This window comes from Malus domestica, chromosome 01 (assembly GCF_042453785.1).
Source record: "Malus domestica chromosome 01, GDT2T_hap1".
Taxonomy (NCBI): Eukaryota; Viridiplantae; Streptophyta; class Magnoliopsida; order Rosales; family Rosaceae; genus Malus; species Malus domestica.
The window spans coordinates 15,878,842-15,896,112 of NC_091661.1; the positions used below are offsets into that span (position 1 = coordinate 15,878,842).

At 35.1% G+C, this 17,271-nt stretch overlaps 2 protein-coding genes across 3 annotated transcripts; both read left to right on the forward strand.

The window, feature by feature from the left end:
* Positions 1 to 292: 292 nt before the first annotated feature.
* LOC139197459 (uncharacterized) lies at positions 293 to 871 on the forward strand. Its single transcript, XM_070824912.1, has 2 exons — positions 293 to 426; positions 556 to 871. Exons 1-2 carry the CDS (start codon positions 293 to 295, stop codon positions 869 to 871), a joined length of 450 nt encoding a protein of 149 aa, XP_070681013.1.
* An 8,324-nt stretch (positions 872 to 9,195) lies between these two features.
* Positions 9,196 to 11,832, forward strand: LOC103423168 (trans-resveratrol di-O-methyltransferase-like). 2 transcript variants are annotated; one of them, XM_029092746.2, is made up of 3 exons: positions 9,196 to 9,894; positions 10,640 to 11,062; positions 11,339 to 11,832. In XM_029092746.2, exons 1-3 carry the CDS (start codon positions 9,490 to 9,492, stop codon positions 11,663 to 11,665), a joined length of 1,155 nt encoding a protein of 384 aa, XP_028948579.1. In that variant the 5' UTR covers positions 9,196 to 9,489; the 3' UTR covers positions 11,666 to 11,832. The 2 variants fall into 2 exon arrangements, with proteins under 2 accessions (XP_028948579.1, XP_028948602.1); XM_029092769.2 differs by having other exon boundaries at positions 9,247 to 9,894; positions 10,682 to 11,062.
* The last annotated feature ends 5,439 nt before the right edge of the window (positions 11,833 to 17,271 follow it).

The following is a 17,271-nucleotide window of genomic DNA, read 5'->3' on the forward strand; positions in this document are numbered from 1 at the left end:
TATTGGGAAGAATTATCTTACCTGGATACTAGATACCAAGATCCATCTGGAAGCAGAGAATCTTGGAGATACCATCAGGGAAGATAACAGCTTATCCTCTCAAGATCGGACGAAGGCCATGATTTTTATTCATCGCCATCTTGATGAGTGACTAAAGAGCGAGTACTTAACGGTTGAAGATCCGTTAACTCTTTGGAAGGCCTTGAGAAACAAATACAATCACCAGACAACGGTGATTCTTTCAAGAGCTCGCTATGAATGGACTCACCTAAGGATCTAGAATTTCAAGTCAATGGCAAAGTACAATTCTGCGTTGTTCAGAATTACATCTCAAATGAAGCTCTATAGGGATACCATTACTGAGGAAGATATGCTGGAAAAGACTTTCAGCACATTTCATGCCTTTAACATGCTCCTGCATCAGGAGTATAGAGCGCGAGGCTTCACTGAATACAACTAGCTAATATATGCTGCTTCCCTCAAAATGAACGCCATATCCTCTGATGGTGATAATCATAAACAAGGATCTGGTCATAAGCGAGGTTGATGGAACAGGAAAGGCAAGAACCATGGTGGTCAGTCTCACAACCAAGTTCCAAGGAAAAATTCAGGCCCGAGCTTAAAAAATGTGAATCGCCACAAAGGCAAAGCTCATATGAACAATGTTCCCAGAAACTCTGAAGGAGCCTGCCATAGGTGTGGTGGCAATGGGCATTGGGTGCGTACTTGTCGTACCCTAAAACATCTGGTGGATCTGTATCAAGCCTCCCTCAAGGAGAAGGGTGTCGAGACCAATTTTCTCGACCAGGCTAAACCAATGGATATACCTGATCCAGTGTGTGACTTATCAGGGCAGTTGAAGGGCAGTTGAACACAACTCATCTAAATGTTTCAGACTTCATTGTGGAAATGGGGAATGAAGTATATTGATCCGACTGAATCACTTATGTTTGATGTATTTTTATTATGCTGAACTTGTAGTTTGAAACTAGCATTTCAGATTCAATAAAAATGGCATGTAAATTTCCTATTACAACTTGCTTCTAACTCTGATTCCCTTACTCAGAGAGCATGAATAAAAACTATGGTCATTCTCAAAACATGAGAAATGGCGAAGATATTTGTCTTGCAGACTGCACAACTACGCATACAATACTTCGAGATCAAAAGTATATCTGAAGATTGATGCTTACAAAAGTAAGGGTAACAACAATATCAGGACCTTCAGATGTAATTGAAGGCTCAGGGAAAGCCCTGATTATGTTACCAAATGGAACAATATTGTCCATACAAAATGCGTTGTATGCTACTCGATCTACTTGAAATTTGTTGAGTTTCAAAGACATACGTTTAAATGGATACCACATTGAAACGAAAAGTGCAGAAAATGTGGAGTATCTATGCATTACCTCCAATGATACCCAGAAAAGTATATTGGAGAAGTTGCATGGTTTGTTGAGTGGATTGTATTATACATACATAAAGACAGTTGAATCACATACTGTCATGAACCAGAAGTTCATTAATTCAAAAGTTTACATGCTTTGACATGACCGTCTGGGTTATCCAGGATCTACCATGATGCGTGTGATCATTATCAACTTTAATGGACATCTATTATTGAGCAGACACATTGTTATCTCAAATGATAACCCTTGCAAAGCTTGTTCTCAAGGGAAATTGGTAATCAGACCATCACAACTAAAGGTTGATGCTGAATCCCCATCATTTTTGCAAAGAATTCAAAGGGATATTTGTGGACTTATTCAACCATCTTGTGGACCATTTCGATATTTTATGGTTTTGGTTGATACATCTATCAAATGGTCATATGTTTGTCTCCTGTCTACTCGAAATGTAGCTTTTGCGAGACTTTTTGCTCAGATAATTAAATTACAAGCATAGTTCCCAGATTACCCTATTAAGTCGATCCGACTTGATAATGCTGGTGAATTTACGTCTCAAATCTTTGATGATTACTGCATGACATTGAGCATTGATGTTGAACACCCTGTTCCTCATTTCCGTACTCAAAATGGTCTAGCATAAACATTGATCAAGCGGCTTCAGTTAAAAGCTCGCACTCTGCTCATGAAAACAAAATTGCTAGTTTCTACATGGGGACATGTCATCTTACATTTTGCATCACTGGTTCGATTGAGACTTATAGCCAACCACCAATACTCCTCAGTACAACTTGTGTTTGGGCATCAGTCAAACATTTCACATTTACGAGTTTTTGGTTGTGTTGTTTATGTGCCTATTGCACCCCCGCAACGTACTAAAATGGGACCTTAGCATAGGTTGATAATTTATGTGGGTTTTGATTCACTATCTATCATTAGATATTTGGAACCCTTGATAGGTGATATGTTTACAGCTCATTTTGCTGATTGTCACTTTGATGAGACAGTATTCCTGTCGTTAAGGGGAGAAAAGACCGGTCCAGAAGAACGGAAAAAGCTAACATGGGTTGTTCCCACCTTGTCTCATTTTGATCCATGTAGCACTCAATGTGAAAATGAAGTGAAAATGATTGTTCATCTTCAAAGTATTGCCAATCAAATGACAGATGCATTTAATGATGCTATGAAAGTGACAAAATCATATATACCAGCTACAAATGCACCTGCAATGATTGATGTTCCTGTTGAACAAAATAAAGTGGCAGCGAATGATTCATTTGGTGCACGCCTGAAGCATGGTAGACCCCCAGGTTCAAAGATTTAGCCCCTCGAAAGAGAAAGACAAGGGCACAACTAAATCCAAATGAAATTATTCAGGAAGAGAGAATGAATGACAAATCTACAATTCATGATTCTGAACTTCTAGAAAAAGAAAATGTCTATGATGAGACATATGTCCCTGAAGAGACAGCAGTACATGAGAGCAAAGAAACCTCCATAAATTATGCATGTACTAATGAATTGTGGGATCGGAATGGAATAATCATCGACGATATGTTCGCATTCGTAGTAGCCATTGAAATCATATTAGGTGATGATATTGAGCCCCGTTCTGTTGATGAATGTAAACAGAGACAAGATTGGCCTAAGTGGAAAGATGCAATCCAGGCAGAATTAAATTCATTGGAAAGGCGAAATGTTTTTGGACCAGTAATCTAAACCCCGCCTGGTGTAAACCCCGTGGGTTACAAATGGGTATTCACAAGGAAATGCAATGAGAAAAACAAGATTGCAAGATATAAAGCATGACTCGTTGCACAAGGTTTTTCGCAAAACCTGGAATTGATTAGGAGGAGACATAATCTTCTGTAATGGACTCAATTACGTTCCATTACTTAATAAGTTTAGTGGTTTCAGAAAAAATTGACATGCGACTTATGAATGTCATCACCTCGTATCTATATGGAGAATTAGATACTGACATATATATGAAAGTCCCAGAAGGATTTAAGTCGCTTGAAATAACTAATAAATCATGAGGTATGCTCTCGATCAAATTAAGGCGATCATTGTATGGACTGAAACAATCTGGACGAATGTGGTATAATCGTCTCAGTGAGTATTTGATCAAAGAAGAGTATATCAACAATGTCATTTGCCCTTGTGTGTTCATTAAGAAATCCAATTTTGGATTTGCTATAGTGGCAGTATATGTCAATGATATGAACTTAGTTGGAACCCTTGAAGATTTCAATAAAACTGTTAAATATCTGAAAAGCGAATTTGAAATGAAAGACCTTGGAAAAATGAAATTTTGTGTCGGCCTACAGATTGAGCATTGTGCTAAGGGAATTTTGGTCTACCAATCAGCTTACATTGAAAAAATCTTAAAGTGATTTGGTATGGACAAGGTTTATCCACTCAGCACGCCAATGGTCGTTCATTCTCTGGACGTTAAGAAAGATCTATTCCGTCCAAAAGAAAATGATGAACTGGTCCTTGGTCTAGAAGTACCATATCTGAGTGCAATAGGTGCTTTGTTGTATTTAGCACAATGTACTAGACCAGATATAGTTTTTATCAGTTAACTTGTTAGCAAGGTATAGCTTTGCTCCAATAATTTGTCATTGGAAGGGTGTCAAAGATGTATTGCGATACCTTCGTGGGACAACAGACATGGGTCTTTTCGTCTCAGTGAGTATTTGATCAAAGAAGAGTATATCAACAATGTCATTTGCCCTTGTGTGTTCATTAAGAAATCCAATTTTGGATTTGCTATAGTGGCAGTATATGTCAATGATATGAACTTAGTTGGAACCCTTGAAGATTTCAATAAAACTGTTAAATATCTGAAAAGCGAATTTGAAATGAAAGACCTTGGAAAAATGAAATTTTGTGTCGGCCTACAGATTGAGCATTGTGCTAAGGGAATTTTGGTCTACCAATCAGCTTACATTGAAAAAATCTTGAAGTGATTTGGTATGGACAAGGTTTATCCACTCAGCACGCCAATGGTCGTTCATTCTCTGGACGTTAAGAAAGATCTATTCCGTCCAAAAGAAAATGATGAACTGGTCCTTGGTCTAGAAGTACCATATCTGAGTGCAATAGGTGCTTTGTTGTATTTAGCACAATGTACTAGACCAGATATAGTTTTTTTCAGTTAACTTGTTAGCAAGGTATAGCTTTGCTCCAATAATTTGTCATTGGAAGGGTGTCAAAGATGTATTGCGATACCTTCGTGGGACAACAGACATGGGTCTTTTCTACTCAAAGAAATCCACAAATGACCAGATCCTTGTTGGATATGCAGATGCTGGTTTTCTCTCTGATCCACATAAAGCCTGCTCACAAACTGGATGTGTTCAAGAATGGAGATACAGCAATCTCATAGCGCTCAACAAAGCAAACACTAGTTGTTACATCTTCCAATCACTCAGAAATACTTGCTTTACATGAAGCAAGTCGTGAATGTTCTTGGTTAAGATCAATGATCCATCATATCTGGAATTCATGTGGTCTAACTTCGAAGACAGACAATCCAATTGTCATCCATGAAGATAATGCAGCCTGTGTTGCCCAAATGAAGGAATGATTCATTAAGGGCGATAAGACTAAACACATATCTCCATAGTTTTTTAGTGCACATGAGCTTCAGAAGGCTAAAGTTATTGAAGTCAAGACAAATCCGTTCTAATGAAAATCTGGTAGATTTGTTCCCCAAATTTCTACCAAAATGCACGTTTCAGAAGTTAGTGCAAAATATCAGATTACGTCGACTTACCAAATAGCTAAATTTGGAGAATGCAGAATCAGGGGAAGATATATATCAGGGGGAGCATCCATGATACATGCCTGTTGTACTCTTTTTCCTTTGATTAGGATTTTTCCCACTGGGTTTTTCATATCAAGGTTTTAACGAGGCAACATAAGCATATTTAACACTATATCAACAATCCAGGAAAAGTTGTACTCTTTTTCCTTCGCCATGGTTTTTTTCCCACTGGTTTTTTCCAAGCAAGGTTTTAACAAGGCAACTCATGTTGATATGTGGCCATCCAAGGGGGAGTGTTGAAAACGTTGGCATTGTTATGAATGCCCACACAATCATTTTCAATGCCCATGAAAAGTGAAATTGAATTTGGAAATGCATGGAGATTGTATTGTCAAAGGAAGTGCTGTAAACTTCAATGTGCAGTTAATGTATTAGTTTGGAGTTGCTCTATAAATAGAGCACTCCGTATACTTTCAATACACAGAAAACAAAAAGATCAATAATATCAGTATCCATTCCTCCCTCTTTTATTTGTCATTCAATAGAGTTATAATTACAGTGTGATATTTTACACATGCCTCGCTCCATTCACTAAAAAGGTTATCTCTCTAATTTTTACATATTTATAACATATATATATATATATATATATATATATGTGTCGATTCTATGTCGATTCTGTTCGGTCTTACCAACCTAATGCAAGTGGCATATCGTATTTCGTACTAAAATTTTCGGTATTGGTTTGGTTTCAGGTACCAAAGTTTTGGTATTGTCGATTAGGGATTTGTTTGGTTTCAGTATGGGTTTGGTTGGTTTCAAAATCTCTCCTACACCAGTAAAGGAGCCGTGTGTGCACTACCCATGGCCTTTTCTTCGAGAAATTTTTCGTTGTGCTCGGAATATAGGAAGTTTTATTTTTTAAGTTGTTAATTTTTTAATACAAGTATCTCACCACTTGTATAATGACACGTGATGTATCACTCGTATTCCGGGCACATTGAAAAAAATATCTCGTACTCCGGGGGGATTTTGAGCAAAAGCATGAACTGCTCTTGAGATCTACAAATGAGATACAATATTTTAATTTAATTCTAAAATTGAGTAAAAGATAAATATCTAAACTACATATATTAATAGAACTCTGGTTATCAACTAAATCTCTATAAAATTATCACTCTAACCCTCTAATTAAAATTGAACAGAAATAAAAATATGTGCAATTTAGTAGTGTTATATAGGATCACAAATTTTATTATTTTTTATGTAAACCTCACAACCAGGTAATAATAACAAACATTTAAAAATCCAAAATTAAATTGAAAAATTGGCACACAACCTTCTCTCTCATGAACTCTCTTCGGCTTCTCTCTACATCTTTCTTGCCAAAACCTCTTCAACCGATCTAAACACCCCACCTCCTTCATCCCCTTCTCCTACCCCACCTGTCTCTAACCCACCTGCAAATTATGAAGGCTCTTCCTCTCCTCCAAAACTCTAGTTGCCCTCTGCCAGACCCATCACCCAACAACTTGTTCCCACATCCTCTGCATTTTCCCCCATGCAAAGTATTATTTAACTCATGAGTTTGGTTTTATTTCACTAATGTTAGTAATTTGTTTTCCATAAGTTATGTAACTCATATCACAACAAAATGAATTTTCTTTTTGAAACGACATTTACATTGCACATTAATTATAACTCATATCACAATGAGAAGAAAGTTGAGTTGCACATGTATAAATAAAGGATGATATTTATGACAATTTAATAAAAAGATAATAAAAAATAATCTGATGTGAATGCTGAATAATCAATGAATAGAAACCTAATAATGACTCACAAATTGAACTTATAACAAGTTTACTTTATATTAATAACTTAGGTTTTCTAGTTGAAATGGTGACATTCTTTTACCTGTATACCTGACCCCGAAAAATCCTCCAGGAAGGACTGCATGGCAGCCGCATAGAAAATCAAGTTATTCCACGGCCATTGTTTTTTTTTAGCTAAAAGGTTACTAAGATTGTCATAATTTCGCATTTTGGCTTATAAAATTTAAAATCGATAAAAGTGATTTTTGAAATTGTTTATCGTCAATCATTTTATTCATTCTGTTAAAAATCTTCGTGAATCATTTTGACATTCTGTGAAATGTCAAAAGTCAATCATAAATGACATTAGGGATTTGGATCTCAGATATAAATTGTAGAGATTTTAGAGATCCTTATATTTTAATTGTTCATCATAAATCGTACGGTTAGAAATTATTTTGAAATTTTTATTTAAAAGTAAACATAAATAGTATCTAACCAAAATTAACATCATGATATATGATGAAAAATTATAATATGAAGATTCCTAAAATCCTCACAAGATCCACCTCTTCCGTCCTTTAGATACACGATTGAGTAAACAATTGTTTTGTGTCTTGTCTTTTTCTAAATTTTGTCAAATTTGAAAGATTCGATTATTATCTTATCTTATCTTTTGTATCATATGGCCTGTCAATGGCCCCCATCGCACATAAAATTCCTACTCTGCACTATCTACAATTGCATTCCATTTAGAGGATATATTTTTTATTTTGCACAAAGCATTCTATTTAGAGGATATGATAACATTATTTAAACCTGAATAATATACTTAACCACCTTATTACCAAGTAAAGATGGATGATCTGATTCAACATGATTCATGTTGCCCCTACAATAATTGACATGTTTTCCCCCCAGCCAATAATTGATACGTTTGGTTACCTTAGAGAGGGTTTTGAATTCTAAATCTAATTTTTTTTATAAGAGAAATTAGGTTTTCATTCCTCATTTTTCTATTTCATTGATTGAAACATTATTTTTTTTTAGTTATTGATCAAGGTTCTTTGATTTTTATTCACGTCATTAGTTTAATAATAATAATAATATATTTACATGTTAGCATATTTAAAAATGTTACATTTGGTATATTTATATTTTTTTTAACAAACAATATTATCTACACTAAGGGGATGGTGAGTGGGTAAGCCTCAAAATGGGCTAGCATTAATGTGGTTCAAATTCGCCTTTGGCGAGAATCGAAGCTAAGACATCTCACTTACAAATAAAGAGGAATACTACTTATGGCTAAAATTTGCATCATATATTTCTATTTTTAGGTCTGATTCTCATCAAACGCAAATTTGAACCATATTATTTCTAGCCCGTTGTGAGGCTTATCACACTCCCCCACCCCCTTAATGTAGATAACATTGTTTGTACAAAAAAAAAAAGTTTAGAAGTTGCAAAATATTCATGAATACTATTTTTGGATTTTTATTTTCTAAAGGCTTAAATATTAAAATGATCCATGTGTTTTAGTCATTGGGTTAATAAACTCCATGTGTTTTCAATTTGACCAATTTGATCGTTGTGTTTATCTCCGTTAGCCAATTAATGACATTTTCATCTAATTTCTGTAAAAAAATTTATAAATTATGTTCGGCTTATTTGTTTGATTATTTAAGATATTTAAAAATAAAATAAAATTAAAAATTAAAAGAAAAATTATTCTCCTCTCAACTCTCCAACTTTCTCCCTAACATTACCCCCTTTCTTTTTTATGTCACAACCTTAATCATTTTTCAGATTGGAGAGAAATGGTAATTATATCTCATATAATTTTTCTTACGACTTAAAAGAGATTGAATGGAATGTTCTTAATTGGCTAACCTAGACAAACATGAGAACTAAATTAGCCAAATCGAAAACACAGGGACTAAATTGGCCATATGGCTATAACACATGGACCATTTTGACATTTAAGCATTTTCTAAATGAGTGTAAAGATAAATTTACATATTGAATGGAGTTTATGAGGGTAGTTTAGGTAATAAATTTGAATTTAAAGACATATTGATAGTTTGATTTAAAATAATATGGTTTGGAGAGTAATTTGTGCAGAAAGAAGTTATACGATTCACATAAAATTTCCCTACAACATATTACTTGAATCATAGTGATGTATGCAATCATTACAATTTAGATTGATAAAATCTTAGATAGCTATGTTTGGCAGGCTCAAAGTGTGAATAATTAGAAAGCACCTGACATGCTTAAAGTGTGCGTGAAAGATGAAACCTCGATAGGTAAGAGTGTCGAGTATAATATGATTTTTCACTTCAATATTTGTATGTGGGCACTGGGCAGTGCTATATATATACCGATCCACATACCCATGTATTCAAAACTAATATAGCAAGAGAATAATCAATCACAATATATAATCTGGAAGCCACAGACTTACTACATAGAAATATACACACACACACACATGGGTTTGAGTAATGGTGAAGTGGGTGCTACTAGCCATGAGCTTCTTGGAGCTCAAGCTCAGATTTGGAACCACATGTTCCAGTTCATAAACTCCATGGCACTCAAATGTGCAGTTCAACTAGGCATCCCAGACGTGATTCACAACCACGGCCAACCCATCTCTCTTTCCGAGCTCATCGCTGCGCTCAATGTCCACCCTTCGAGAGCTCATTTCGTCTCACGCCTGATGCGCATCCTCGTCCACTCCGATTTCTTTGCACAACATCATCATGTTCATCGTGGTTGTGACGATATGGAGGAAGAAGAAGCTGTTGTATTGTATAGCCTAACACCAACTTCTAGGCTTCTTCTCAAAGACGGGCCATCAAACACCACACCACTTATACTCATGATACTCGATCCGGTAGTGTATATTGAATTGGATATATATTATTTATAGGAAAAATTAGTAGCTAGTCCTTATTTACGAATGTTCATTGACCGAAACCTTATTAGTTTTCAGATTTTGATTGAAGTCCCTATCATTAATGAATTTAAATGTTAGTTACATAAATTTTAAAATAAAAATTAGTAGTTGATTAGGGTTTAATACTCACACCCTTATTACCTAATTAATTTTCAATTCAAACATTTCCAAAAAAAAAAAAACAAAAAAATTAGAATAAGTTTATACCCATTAATTGTTTTCTTTATAAAAAGGATTTTTTTTTCAAAATTTTAATCTTAAATGTACCCATTCATATAATTTTTGCAATTTTCTCTATTCTTAAATATACAATTTGCTATATGTAAAATGTACCATTTTCTAATATAAAATGTACCCTTTTTTTTATATAAAATTTATTCATTTTTTTTTCTAATCCATTTTTAAACTTATATGGGTACATTCTATTTCATTGATTTGAAATAGCCTACATAGAACCACACCATTACATTAATGTCAGTAACTTCGATAAAAAACTGAAAACCTACAAGGTTTTAGTCAAAGAACATTCATAGCTAGAGACCGAATCTTTATATATACATCATAAATCTTGGGATTTAATGACAATGAATATTAGAATTACTAGGAAAGCAAGAAAAACTAATTTACATTTAGTTACAATACTTGTGGAACAAGGAATCCTAACTAAGTTATACTCTATCAGGTACTGACAACCCCATTTCACTTGATGGGAGCTTGGTTGCAGATGAACGGTGGTGATGATCCAGCTACTATATGTACACCATTTAAAATGGAAAATGGAATGCCCTTTTGGGATTTGGCAGCTCAGGAACCAAGGTTCGGTAACTTGTTTGATGAAGCAATGGAGGCTGACTCCAAGCTTCTCGGAAGGGAGGTGGTGGAAGAGTGTGGAGGAGTTTTTGAGGGCTTGAAATCCCTGGTGGATGTTGGAGGAGGAACAGGAACCATGGCCAAGGCCATTGCCAATGCATTCCCCAGCATCAACTGCATTGTGTTTGACCAACCACATGTGGTGGCTAACTTGCTAGGAAGCACCCATAATTTGGGTTTTGTGGGGGGAGACATGTTTGTGGAAATACCCCCAGCAAATGCAATTTTGCTCAAGGTACGTAATATATAACACTCAATTATTTGTTGTTTCTTAGTTAATTTCGTAATTAATAACCTTTTTGTTAGTAAAAACATCTCCCACCTCTATTAAAGAAAGTATGAACAAGTGTATTTAAATAGGATTATTGATATATAAAAGGTGCCGACAAGCAAGTATATACATTGTTGATGTAGTAGTGTGCACGTATCCTCATTTTATTTATACGTTAATTGTGGAAATATTGTGACTAATTGGGTAATGAATGAAATTAATTAATAATCTATATCTTAGTGGATTCTGCATGATTGGAGCGATGAAGAAAGCGTAAAGATATTGAAGAAGTGTAGAGAAGCAATACTTCTGAGCAAAAATGATGAAGGGAATAAGAAGATTATCATCATAGACATAGTTGTGGGACATGTCGATAAAAAGGAGAAGATGGTGGATAAGAAATCAATTGAAACCCAACTGATGTTTGATATGCTGATGATGTCTACCGTCACTGGCAAAGAGCGTAGCGAATCAGAATGGAAAAAGATCTTTTTGGCTGCTGGTTTCACTCACTATAACATCACTCATACGTTCGGTTTCAGGTCTCTTATTGAACTTTACCCTTGAAAGTAAATCGTCCTACTAGTATTGTATCAATAAAATTATGTGGACACACGCTCCAGCTAATATAGGTGGCCCTACTATTATATTCTATATGTACTAGAATAAAGAGCGTGCCAACGAGTGTCAGTTTATGTGACAAATAAATAATAAGTGAAGTGTTTTTGTATCAATGCATTACTTGTGAATTCTCCATTTCCTTCTTCCTTATGCTCTCGGCTAGGGCTGGGTTCGGTTTGAAACGGTTCGATTTTTTGTCAAAACCGAAACCGAACCGAATTTTCGGTTCAGTTCGGTTCGGTTCAAAAAAAATTCGGTTTTTTTCGGTTCGGTTTTTTTCGGTTTTGATTTTTTTCGGCTCGATTTCGGTTTATTTTCGGTTTTTTTCCATGATTTTTTTTTTAATCTGGAAGAAATCTGCAACAATTGAGCAATGGAGATGCAGAAACTTCTGCATCAAATGAATACAAACTGGGACGATCGGCCATTGATCTGACATTATTGGGTGTCGGTGCATATTTCTTGTTGTGGATCTGAGAGCTCTCGCAGAGAAAATGCATGCATGTGTTAAATCTTTTGATTTTTCCATGAAAATAAACCCAATAGAACTAAATAGCAACCATAAGTGTTTCTTACCTTGGGGGTTTATTTTTAGTCCCAAAGCTCTTGCCAGCCATGGAACACTTATGCATCTGCTACCAAATTGGAAGATTAAAAGAAAAACTTATGCATCTACTGCCAACATGCAAAACCCCAACAAAATAATTAAAAGAAAAAACCCCAAAAACACACAGAAACAACAAAATAATTAAAAAGAAATCTGCAACAACAACAAAATAATTAAAAGGAAATCTGCAACAACAATCATGATTTGGAAGAAAGAATCCGCGAGGAGGACAGGAGAATATTGGAGAGAGTGATTTGGAGGAAGAGATGAAGAGGAGAGAGAGAGAGAGAGAGATAGAGGAAGCAAAGGCAGAGACGCAGGAGGAGCGGAGGGAGAGAGAGAGTTTGAGAAAATGTGAAAACTGAAATGGGAATATGAATGACGGCTAGGGTTTGTAAGTTAAGAAATTTTATAAAGTGTTAACTATTAGAAACCTATAAATCAATTACCGGTACAATTATAACAAACCAAAGCTGACAGTCAAGTTGGCTTGAAACGATTACCCAACCTGAGGTCAGGGGTTCAAACCCTGATGCCAACATATTTTTTTATTTTTTATATATGATTTTTTTTTTCGGTTCGGTTTTCGGACCTCAAAAACCGAAACCGAACTGGCCATATTCGGTTCGGTTCGGTTTTGGCAGTTTCGGTTCGGTTTTTTTCGGCTTCGGTTCGGTGCGGTTTTCGGTTTTTTTTGGTTTTCGGTTTTTTGAACCCACCCCTACTCTCGGCTTCTCTCCCTCTCTGTATGTGCGTGTGTTGTGCAGGGAGGTTCTCCTTAATTGGTGCCGCATATCCTTTTTTATATTTTATCTTTTATCTTCTTTTCTTCCTTTTGTCTCTTGCAACAAGGAGATAATTCCCAATCGTTGATGGAAACAAAAGAGCAGCACTGCTCCTAAAAATATGGGCCAACTAATCGACACCAATTAAACCAATTCGCACCACTTGACTGGGAATGCAGCAGCCCAATTAGATTAGGGAAACATCTATCAACTCAGGGCAACCGACAAAGCTTCGCATCTTTACCAAAAAAAGAGAAAGCTTCGCATCAAAATCCTTACCCTTACCTCGTTGCAAGGTCAACAACCCTAACCCAACAGGGTAAATAAATAAAATCAACCACATTAGGAAATCCGAGTTGGGATAGCCGCGAAGCCAAACAGACATGCACTAAGCCGAATAATTCAAATTCTACACCGATCCGCACAATTCATACTGTCCAACTTGGATAACTCTTTGGGTTTCTCATATTTTCGCCGTAAAATTCATATTTTGTTCTCAAATTAATTAAAGTTCTACCAAAATTGCATAAAATACATTAAACCCAAATAAATTATGACTACAATTTAAGTAAAAGATATACAAAATATATGTAAAATATCAACCTAACAATATGCCAATTGGTTTTGTAATTAGGGTCGAAGAAGTTGCTTTTTTCTTTTAATGGCTCTATAAATTGTCCAGCAAGGCACTATGTTTAATCATATATTATGATTATGAAGAACACAATTCATGAGTCCACTGATCATGATGCAACAAAATTCTGTTCCATTTTACTTTTGTGTTCCGCACGATTTATCAAGTTTCACTTGAATGTGTGGAGCTAAACATTTGGTCTTTTTGTTTTATGGTAGTTTGTACGACAACATCTTTTAAGCTTCCACATGAATTACATGTATATAAATAGTATTGTATATCATATATATTTAGAACTTTCTACATGTTTTATAATGTTTTAAACCTCGCATCATCACGCAGACGCCTTCGTTAGTAAAACATATATCAGAATGACAGATCATGATAAGTCACCACATTAAACTTTAATAATAAAGTAATAATCAATTTTAACATGTTTAGTGTTATGTATGACCACTGTTTAGAGACTAATCGAACCAATATTGTATTCACATCAAAGATAAGTGTGTGGCATAAGTGTCCAATATTTTACATGTGGAAAAATTGCATGTTTTACAAGTAGCAAACCCATTACAAGTAGCAAAACCATCCCTTATTTTTTTTAAATTTATTATTGTTAAGGGGAGGGGGATAATTTTCTTGTTTGCATGTCCTACAAGTAGCAAACCCATTTAAGAGGAAGAGTTCGAATTGTCACATATGTGTAGAAATTCAACATCCTGCCCATATAGCCGTTTGCAACTGCATGTTTCTATTGCTTGCGTGGTCTGCTTTAGCTACAATTGGAAATCTTTAGGGGATATGATAACATCATTCAAATCTAACTTAGCCACTTTATTACAAAATAAAGATGGATGAAAGATTCATGTAACCCCATGCAATAATTGACATGTTTCCCCCGAGCCAAGCACTAGCTACGATTGGAAATCTTTAGGGGATATGATAACATTATTCAAATCTGACTTGGCCACTTTATTACCAAATAAAGATGGATGAAAGATTCATGTAACCCGTGCAATAATTGACATGTTTCCCCCGAGCCAATAGTTGATACGTTTGGTTAATTCTAAACCTAACCTATTCTTATCTTCAACCAAGGTATTAAATATCGATGATATCGGAAATATCGGTAGTCCGAAAATACGGAAATATTAATGGAAATATCGGGATAATATCGATATCGATAAAAATTATATGGAAACCACGGAAATTGTAAGAAAAACTTGGAAATTTTTATTGAAACTTTGCAGGATGTTTATTTAGTTAATTATCTATTAATTTATCACAAAAAATTGGAAGGAAATGCATTGCATGATGGATTTAACTTATTTAAGTTGATTATATAGCGAGCTGGCAAACATTGTGAGTGTAGAAAATATGTAGTAATTAATGAAAGAAGTTTAAACACACCATAATTATTTATATATAATGAATTAGTATAATATTTTACACTTTATTCGTCCTATAAATTATTTGCATGTTTTTTTTTTCACATTACACGCCACGCCACCACACACACGCACAGATAAATTTTTTCACATTACACTCTTACACACGCCACCACACATGCACACAGAGTTCGAGAGAACCCACACCACACACGCACACCGAGAGCTCTCAGTCAATCCCTCTCTCTTCTCCTTTCAGTCTTCTTGAATCCCCCATCTCCCCCTCCCCCCCCAACAATCTCTTCTCCGCTGCGCCGCCCCCACACTTCGAATCTTCAGATCCGCCCCCACCCTTCGAATCCTCAGATCTCTCCCCCCCAACCCTTCGAATCTTCAATCGCCGCGGATCTCCCCCCCCAACCCTTCAATCGCCGCAGCCCTTGGAAATGGAAAAACGAAGGGCGAATTGTGTTATCGTTTTTGTTTTCATTTGTATATTTTCCCTTTTTTATTGGTAAGATTTGTTCAAACCTCATCCTGCCATTGATTTTCATAACTGCTTCCCAGAGCCTCCCCAATTTCTTCCCCGCAGAAGCCCTCTCCTTCCCTTCCGACGACGGAGCCTTGGAGTTCGGCGATATTATCGGTAATATCGATAATATCGCGATATTATTATCGATATTATCGCGATATTTTGACGATAAATGACTGGATATGTGTAAAAATATCGCTCTCTGTAAAAAACGATATTATCGGCGATATTTCGCCGATAATATCGATATTTTGTTCATTGTCTTCAACTCACCTTCATCACTGGATTAACTCGAGTGGTTGGCACTACGTATATGTATTAATTTATAAAGACGTATTTGCCGATTTCCTCCCAAACTTGTAAGGAATTGCTATTTTTTTCCATGAATTTTAATTTTAGCTGATTATCCCCTCAACTTTTTTTAATAGCCAATTTCCTTTTGGAGTTTTCTATCCATTTTGGTCAAATGGTAGATCTTTGACGGCAATAAAGTAGTTCTATCCCTATGTGGACAACAAACTGTTTTGTTTTTTCTTCTTTCGCTAGTTGGCTCCGAGATAGTTTTATCTTTCGCTAGTTGGCTCCGACATTTTTTGTTTGAATTAGTCATGGGAGTCCAATGTAGCTACAAAGTATTGGCTAAGCGCCCTTTCTAAAACACAATTACCTTTTTTTACCTCATACAATTGCCATGTGTTGTTCGGTTGACCAAATTGGATGAAATTTTTTAAAATAACGCCAGAGGGAAAAATGGTAGCTCTATACAATGTTGAGGGGAGGAAATTGACAAATAGGTCATTTATAAAAAGGTTACGATATTCTTAGTTATAATATATTACTTGAAGAGATATACTTAGGGGACTTTCTTCCATTTCACAGTTTAACATTGATTTATGTACCAATATTATAAAATATTGTGTTGAAAATATGAGTAGCAGAGAGTCCACAAAGATTTCTACTTTTGAGAGTCTACTTAACATTTTTTATTACTTGAATCATAATGATGCATGCAATCATTACAATAGATTGATAAAATCTTATTAGATGGAATAGCTTATGTTTGGCATGCTCAACGTGTGTACTGAAAAGTCTCTATCAAAATATTTTTTTATACAAGATACTTAGCATAAATTGTTGATGCAAAATGTTAAAAAAATAAGAGCTACTTCATTGGAATTCAAAAGAGTACTAAATTTAAAATATTTTTATAAAATTTAATTCATGAAAAGTTTAAAATTATTAAAAAAAGAGACATTGAATGCATGCGTTGACATTAAATAGAGTCTTGGGACTAAAATTAATTTGTAATCTTGTGTAAGACAAAACAAGATTAAAAATTAATTTTAGTTAAAGCTCACTCTCTCATTTCTAGTGTAAATGCTATCGTTTGTTAAAAAAAAAAAAATCTTGTACAAGACATTTTTCTAAACTTCATCTTATTTAAAGATTAAAAATCTAGTTTTCTAACTATTTATCTTATCTTGTTAGTTAGTTTCCTAATCAATGACCTTTTTTTTAGTAAAAACATCTCACCCTTGTCTTTGCGAAGTTCTAGCTAGCATCTTTGTCCCACGTACATGGTAGGTCCACCTCTATTAAAGAAAAT